General features: G+C 39.6%; 1 protein-coding gene across 5 annotated transcripts in view; it reads right to left on the reverse strand.

Annotated features, from left to right (window-relative positions):
• The window catches only part of obsl1a (obscurin like cytoskeletal adaptor 1a), a 47,971-nt gene extending 41,372 nt beyond the window's left edge, over nucleotides 1-6,599 (reverse strand). For all 5 annotated transcript variants that reach the window (XM_066688406.1, XM_066688404.1, XM_066688405.1 and 2 more), the window contains exons 1-2: nucleotides 6,247-6,599; nucleotides 3,636-4,739 (exon numbers count right to left, since the gene is read on the reverse strand). In XM_066688406.1, coding sequence (XP_066544503.1) covers nucleotides 3,636-4,650 — 1,015 coding nt within the window. In that variant the 5' untranslated portion in view covers nucleotides 4,651-4,739; nucleotides 6,247-6,599. The remainder of the gene's footprint in view (nucleotides 1-3,635; nucleotides 4,740-6,246) is intronic.
• Nucleotides 6,600-8,528: the final 1,929 nt, after the last annotated feature.

Here is an 8,528-nt window from a genome sequence, read left to right on the forward strand (position 1 = left end):
GCATCCGTGACTTCCGCGATACATTTTGATATTAAGGACTGTGAAATACCTTGTTGGTCACTGTTAGACTTAGAGGTCTGTGACAGCCCATAGGCATAAAACTGTAGTGCTGTGTTTATAGTCAATACAGGAATTGCATAATTCCTTTTAATGGGTGATTCTAGAGCATTGTGCACAATGTCACGTATATCTAAAATGGTCTGATTGTTGAATCTGTATTTTCATATTTGCTGCTCAGTAGCATCCACAGTTTTCATGTATTCTGTAAATTCTTTTTTAAGGATATTGTCTACGCCGCTTTTGTCGCCAAAGCACCTGGAAAGCCATTTTGCAGGAACAAAGCAGAAATCAAGAATCGCAGCTTGGACTTATTGGACGCAGCCACCTATTACCTTGACTGCAATGGACAATACGTTGTGCTTAACACTCACCAACTACCAACGCAGACTACCTTCGCTTCTCAATAACATATTTCAATCAACGGTCTGAGCTCATTCGGTTGGATTAGGTGCAGGTGTGACGAGCCAGATGTAGACACTTTATGCAAATTGACGCAGAGAACTTATGCCAGATGTAGACACTTCTAAAAATTGACGCAGAGAACTTAGTGGAGTGCAAATGCTGTTACGCACACGCAACAAGATGTACGCCTTTTAAAAATCCAGCTGTTAGTCTCTATCTTGTCCTATAAACATAAATTGTTTTAAGAGATACAGACTCCCAGACTTGCTATAAGCGTCTAATTTATTTAATTGGATTTTTGCCCAAATGTGTAGATAGATTATTTAAATTATATATATATGTAATTTTGTTTTAAAAATAGATGTATTATTGGTGTTTGTACAAAATAACATGTATATATTTTTCATTTAAACTTGCCATTTCTGTATATATATATATATTTAGAAAAGTCTTATGAACCTTGCAGGTATTATAATGTATCTGTATATTTAATATTCCCATTTGCTTATTGAATTTTATATAATGGAAACGTAAAGCGTATTTATTCTCTGTGATCTCTAGGCAGGTGAAACTGTTATACCCTGACATTATCCTATAACACTTTCTCCAGTCCAATGTACATAGAACTTATGCGGTAAGCATTTCTTCCACGGAAAAATGCCTACTGTGTAACAAAATGATTACCTTGTCATTTCTCACATAATTTCCCTTACATTGACCATCTACATTCCCCAGCTGCATTACTTACAACATGATTCATGCACTAATTTTAGAGACCTACTGCATGAAGGATGATTGATGGAGTGGATAACTACTCTTTAAAGACAAGTAGTCAAATAGCGAGCCATATTAAACATTTGCTGTTTGCAAGAAATGTATGCCTTTTTTTAATGCCTAAAAAAAGTTGAGAAAAGTTGAGAAAGTACCAAAGTAAATTAAAAGGTTTATTTATTTATTACTAGTAGGTGTTGATTTTTCAGCTTTTATGAAAGGGGTGTTAAATTTCACCTAACTGTAAACTTTTATTAATATTTTACATTAGTAAAAACTGTTTTATTATAAAAAGATTGTTCCATACCAGTTTACTAATTGTCTCCTATGTGACCATCATAGATTTTTGTCTTGAAAATTGCATTTGTTTTGGAAAAATAATATATGATATTAAGCTGCAACTTTGTACCATTATCCCTTCCCCCCCTAATAATAATTATATATGTTTTGCCTAAGGATTTCCTACGTCTCAGGTCTTTAAATCAAATTTGCACCTTATATCATGTCTAATAAAACAGTCAATCTATCTATGACACACACAGCATCTGGAGGAAAGCTGAGTAAATCTTGGAAGGTTAAAGGACTGACACAATAATTCTGAACTTTTTCAGCAAATGGCAAGATATGAAATCTCAGTTAATTAACTGATCACACAGTTCACATCCCCTGAAACCCTTACAGCTACAGAACATGGGTCATATTGGACTGAGGTCATAAAGGTCAGAAGACAGGAAATATTAAACAAAATATTTTTTAGGAATCTGAGGGAGAATGGGAGAGGAAGAAATACCAAGAAGCTTCTTAAAACTCCTTTCGAAAGCAGGCAGAGAAAGTAAGAGTAAGGACTACATCTTAGGTAACACTTTATATTATGGTGTCATTAATAAATGATGGGTAGAGTTTATAAAACCATTAATAATTCAATTTATAAATGATCAATACACTTTTATAAGATATGATATGACAAAATATTGTTTTGGCAGCTCCTAAAACACAATTTCTAGTAGTATTTTTTTGGTATAAGATCAATTATATCTTACACATCTTAATTGATCATTTACAAATTGATCTATTCATGGTTCCTAACTATTTTATTAACTATGTACCCATCATTTATTAATGACACTGTAATATACTAAATTACCAAGTTTTTATGTTACTATGTTAAATGTTACTAAACCTTGTGTTTATTCAAATTTGAAGAAGTTATCAAAAATGATCACCCTGAAGAAATAAACCCTGAAGAAGATAATTAAACAAAAGTACATGAATTAATATGTAAAATGCACAAACATTCAATATTCCTTTGCTCAATACATGTAGGAGAAAACTGGATTTTGGTATAAACCGGCTGTTTGTTGTTTTAAAATCTCCAGGTTATTTTGCAAATGTAAGCAACCCCCCATCTTTCCAAATCCAAACCATAGTCTCATGCCAGATGTATGTGTTACTGTGCTAGTGATATGCATTATCTAAATAATAAAAGTGCAATAGGGTGAGACCCTTGGCCTTTTTATTGTTTGTGTTCTGGCCTGATATGAAAAGCCCCCAGTGTGCTTTATAGTTGGCTTTTGTATGAGCCATGTGCGAAATCTGATCCTACCCCTGGGCTTCCTGTCATACGGACAGCTTCAAGTTCTGTCCGAACCCTGAGTCTGCCTATTTGACATCTGCAATATGTCAATGGTACTGGCCCACTCATTTAAAACTCCCAGTGTGTATTTCAGACAATTAAGACTTGTCATTATTGCTCCAATTGATCAGAGATTTAAATGCCTTAACACAGTAGGTGCCAAATATTAGACTGATTACACAGGCAGCTGGCCTTACAGACGTTTGTCCTTTGGTGGCAATGGGCTTATATATAGCCTACAGTCTTTATTCAGATATCAATGTTGTCATTCTAAGTGAAATAAATTTAATGATATATACATTAAAAAGAATAATACAGTGTGCACTATAGGTACAGTATTAGAAAATAAAGTATTTATATTTAATCTAGCTGGATATTACTGTAGTAAATTTAATTACATTTAATTAATAGCATAGAAATAGCTTCTGTAAAATAAAAGCAATGATTTTATCTTAGTCGCTACTTCACTTTTTACCTTCAATTTACGAACAAACTGTACACATACATTATTTAACTTAGGTTGCTCATTTGCATGTTAATATTTTCCCACTTGAATGGCAAATTGGTAATATATCTAATCAAAACAAACAAAACAAAGACAATTATCGTTATCGTTTTCTTTGCAATTCCAGTCAAAACACAATTAATTGTACATTTTAGTCAGCAAGAAAAACTCACATTATTGTTCAACTTCTTTATTATCCATCTAATAACCAGCAAGTTATCTCCATCAGTCAGAATGTATCACACATAACCCAAAATGACTTACCTTTGACAGTGAGATGGACCGCACTAAGAGTTTGCCCTGCCGTGTTGGAGGCGGCGCACACGTATAATCCATTGTCCTCTTGCTTACAGTAGAGCACTTTCAGGGTAAAGTAGCCCTCCCGGTCTTCATATAACAGGTAACGCCTCCCAGACATTATCAGCCTGCCATCTTTCCGCCAGATGATTTCTGGCTTGGGCTTGCCTGTGACGTAGCAGCGGAACTTGGCGTGCTTGCCTTCAGACACTGCGAACATCTTCACCTTGGCGGTGTGGGGCACTGGGTCTTCCTTCTGCCGCGTGGCGATTTGCCGTCCCCCTCTCGGCTTGCCTTGCTGCGGCTTCCAGTGGCCGTTGGCGTACCCATTGCGAGTCGCCTCCTCCTCGTGCGCAGGCCCAGCATCCACGAGTAGGACCGCTCCAGCTAATCCCTCTCCGTACTCATTCCTGGCACGGCAGGTGTAAACCCCACCGTCGGGCGCTCGGGTCTTAAAGATTTTCAGCTGGAACCAGCCCCCATCCTGGTACCCCACGGTAAAGTGAGTACTCTCAAAAATGTCATTCAGTTTTTTGCCATCTTTCTCCCAGGTCACCTCCGGCCGGGGTTTGCCCCACAGTTTGCAGGAGAAGACGGCGTCGTCCCCGCGGCCGACCCGAGTGGAGAGAGGCTTGATGAGGAAACGGGGCTTGTTCTCCTCTCGCAGCTCCCTTTCCTGAGCCTCTCCCTCCACTTTCAGAGTTGCCGCAGCGTAGGTCTCCCCAATGCTATTCTTGGCCTTGCAGATATACTGTCCACTATCCTCTGCATCCACACTTGAGATGATAAGGTTGTAGACGTTGCCGTCCTCAAAAAGACGATAGCGGCCGTCAGGGTGGATCTGCTCGTTGTTTCGTTCCCAGATGACAGCTGGCCGGGGATCCCCACCAATCTGGCACTTCAGGACTGCATCAGTGCCGCCCTGCACCACCACAGGCCGAGGATATGCCAGGAAACGTGGGGCACCACCAAACACATCCATCTCTGCTTGTTTGCCAGCTTCACCTCACACCCAAAGCCACAGTGCTTCCTCTTTCGCACTGCCGTGTAACACTTCGCTCGCAGACTGAGCTGTGAAAATGAGAGAGATGGGATGTGTGTAAGAAATTGGGTAATTTATGTTATAGGTTTCCTCCTTTTTACCTCCCAGAAATTGTCAAGATACCTAGCTCATTACACTGGTTCTAGTCAAATTGGAAAGTTACGGCCTCTAGGATGTAAGACTTTGGCAGAACATCACTCTAGCTGTACAGTGCTGCAGAACATTTATGTCTATTTTAACAAGGTGCAAACTAGCCTGTTAGAGTTCTTACTCATCTTAATCAGCATGGTATAGCACAAAACATTGTGAGAAATAACAAAAACTAAATTAAAAACGACAACATCCAAATATTAACAAATTAATACCCGTTAAATTATTCAAAAAGTTCCCATATGCTGCTTTAGGTTTTGCTATTGGTGTTGGATGGGGGTGGCTTCTAATTCCATAGTCGTGGCTTGTATTTCTGTGTCACTTTCTGTGTCGTGCAATCTAAACCACCAGACAAGAGGTGAATGGCCTCCCATCCCATTGCAACAGAGGCTACTGCATAGCCTATCCTAAACAGCTGGTCCTGTATTTCAGTGGGAAAGCGCCTAAAATAGTGTGCCTAAATAAAGACCTGCAAGAGGGCTTGTCTCAGGTATCACAAAGCACACCCCCCAAACATGCACACACACACAAACACATGCTTGTTTCAGAAAGCTTTGCACTGGGGACACTGCAGTCAAAATAAAGTCGGCCTCTTTCTTGCCACACCCCATTGTCAACCTGTTTAAGCAGGGAATGTGAACCCGTGTCTAAATGCCTTTTTTTATTTTATAAAAGCCTCGACTGCCTCCTCTTGGTAGATGAGACTGCACATATGACCTCGTACCAATGGTTTTGCGTCACTGTAGCATATTAAATAGAATGCTCTTCTCAGTTTTATCCGCTCTCATCTCAGTTTATAGTGAGCGTCTCAAGTTTGGCTGAAGCAGCTGTAGGATCGCCCCCATGCTGCTACCTGCCAGAGGCCACTCCTGAGTCAACACTAGTTTATCCTCTTTAGGACAGCTAGTGTTGTAGTTCCCCTCTCTGCAAGACAGCTGTCCTCTCAAGGAAAACGATCCCTAAGCCAGCGTCCTAGAGATCCATAAACTCCAGCAAGCTAATCATACCGTATGTCTGAGTTCCCTGCTGGGTCATGGATCAAGACTGCAGAGTAGTAGTGCCTGCTTTGTAGTGCATGGAACCCCCCTGCATCCATCTAGAAATATACTAATCACAGGATTGCATTTTTGAGCACGGTCCCACTTAGAGCTCCATATATAAAACATTGAAACACATCTGAGCATGAAAGATGGCCAACATATTTATATTTATGCATATTTAAGATACATTCCTGCTGATGTTGATTATAGAACATGTATATCTAAAATTGTGATACATTTCTGCCATAAAGCATGTTTAATTATTTACCAGCAACTGGCTTCACCAGTTCACAAAAGCAATTGCACACAAACAAAAACGTGAATTGTAAATGAAATGGAAACTTACAGGAGATAACTCTTCTCAGTAACCCTCAAGTGGCCGCTTCTTCAGTCATTTGCCAGGGAAGCGTGCAATGCTCTTTGAAAGTTCCTCCAGGGTTGAAGAGGAGATTAACCTCTGTGTCTATTACTTTGAGGTGGCACCGATGTATCTAATTAGATTGACCCCCTGCCCTCCGTGTCTGTACTCTCCCTTCCCTCCTCTTATCTAACCTTCGTCTCCTCCGTAATTACATATGTTGTATAATTTACATTCTTCTTTTCCCACTTTCTTTATTCCAGTCACTTGTTGCCTTTAGTTGCTCCTAGCTTTCCGTCAGTCCATCTTGTGAGGTGTGGCGCGCCTGTGTTGCTTTCTTTTTCACCGTTTCTCTCGTTTTGCGTACAGCAGTTCCCCACTCGCTCAGTCTCTTGTGTCGCTTAGTTCTGAGACACCCCAAGTGTCATTGTTCATGGAAGACCGTTAAATGCTTTTGCAGCTGTTGCTGTCCCCTAAAAATACCAGCAGCCTTGATGACAGCAGTTGAGATAAGTCAGGCCCTTCCATTCACTCACTACCAGGGGCTAAAGATAGACCAATTGGCTGGCAGGGGGCAGATTGCTGAGCTTACTTGAGAGCTTGCAATAAAACCTAAGGAGAAGGGTAGCCTGAAGCCCCTAAGGACATTTAGTGCCACACATGTTAACATCCTGTATCTTTTGTTGTGATAAAACCAATTACAGACCCTCCGCTTTGGGAGCTGAAAGGGATTATGGATAATAATAAAGTTTTGTATCAGAAGTGACGTATTTTCGTCAAGCAGAAACTACAGCTGTTCAATGTTCTGACAAAGGGCCTGACAGATACACCAAATAGTAGCTGCAGAATGTGATTTTTTAAAGTCTGGTGCACTAATGCTTGTTGGAGTGAATGTAAGTTTGCTGTATATACCTAATTTATATAACCTTTGTGTTTTACTAGGCAAGCAAAAAAAAGCTAGAAACGCAATGCCCTTTCTTTTTGTTGCTCACAGTGACAAGCACATTTAGATTGTCAAAAATCCATTTCTTAAGAATACATTTTTTCCATCCTTCTTGGGATCCCCTTTAAAAAAAACTGTTCTGGCCTGGCGTCTTTTTCGTGTCGTTGGATCCTGACCATAAATCAATCTGTTAGTAGCTGAATTCTTGGCCCTTCCTGTAGCTGTAATTGCCAGCGCTCTACCATCATCTGTACTGGGCAGGAATGTAGGCGTTTGTTCAAACCTGGAGGGGATTTATCTCAGCTATAGAGCGTGGCATCTGTTAATAAAGTTCACAAAGAGTGGCACCTTTTAGGGAACAGCTTTCTACAATGTGAATCAAAATTGATGTATTCTTCTAGCAGGAGAAGTCAGCATGACTTCATGGATATATTTAGTGATTTTAAGTTTTACCCTTTCTGTTAGTAATTAAAAGTCCAGGAAAACATCCACTGCATCGTGTTTATTGATAATAACTTAAAAATTCAAATTGTGGGGATCCTGCTTCTGTTACATAAAATGTATGTATAAGTTACTTTTTTTAACCCCCATTTAGATAAACAAGTATTAATGAAGTAACATTATTAATTCTTAATTCTAACCTTATTTAAGTAATAATACAAGAGCTCTACTGTTTTTGTCCAGCAAACTCAGTTAGGGCTTCCAGGTCCTGGATTTTGGATTTCACAGCAAAAGATTTCTACCTCAGCTTCTCAGCAGAGGGCACTGTAGAGTGAAAAGGACAAGAAAAAGTTTGGTCAAAGGATGGATTGGAACCAGAATTATTTTGAAATCTAAGAGAAAGCAAGTGTATCTGAAAATGTAGTGTGTGATATTATGGTTCATTTTGAGGGCTGCTCTATATCTAAGGAGTCTTTAGTTTGGACAGGAAGTTGGTTTCTTAATGCTATGTAATAGAAAGTTAAATGTGGGAATGTTTGGAGTAAGTAGTTTGGACCACATTTATAGATTGCATTTTATAGCTTGCTTTTCTCTGAATCGAATGGTGATGTCTCCATACATGCAACGTCTATCGCTATACAGCTATATGACCTGAAATCTGCTCTGATCAGATCAGGTAGGTTATGGAAAGCCAGTCTTTGTTGGTACTTGTTTGGGAGACCTCTAAGGAAAATGTGACTCGGAGTGATGTTGGTGCACTGTTATGTGTTACTGCTCCTCCTGGACAAGAAATAAATAACCAGTGTGCTTGAATGTTAACAGGGTCAATGATCTGGGGAATGTGCTGTGTTTTAGCAGCAACCATAAAGCAAGGTCATGCTGTTGA

The sequence above is a fragment of the Amia ocellicauda genome, chromosome 16, assembly GCF_036373705.1.
Source record: "Amia ocellicauda isolate fAmiCal2 chromosome 16, fAmiCal2.hap1, whole genome shotgun sequence".
Lineage (NCBI taxonomy): Eukaryota > Metazoa > Chordata > Actinopteri > Amiiformes > Amiidae > Amia > Amia ocellicauda.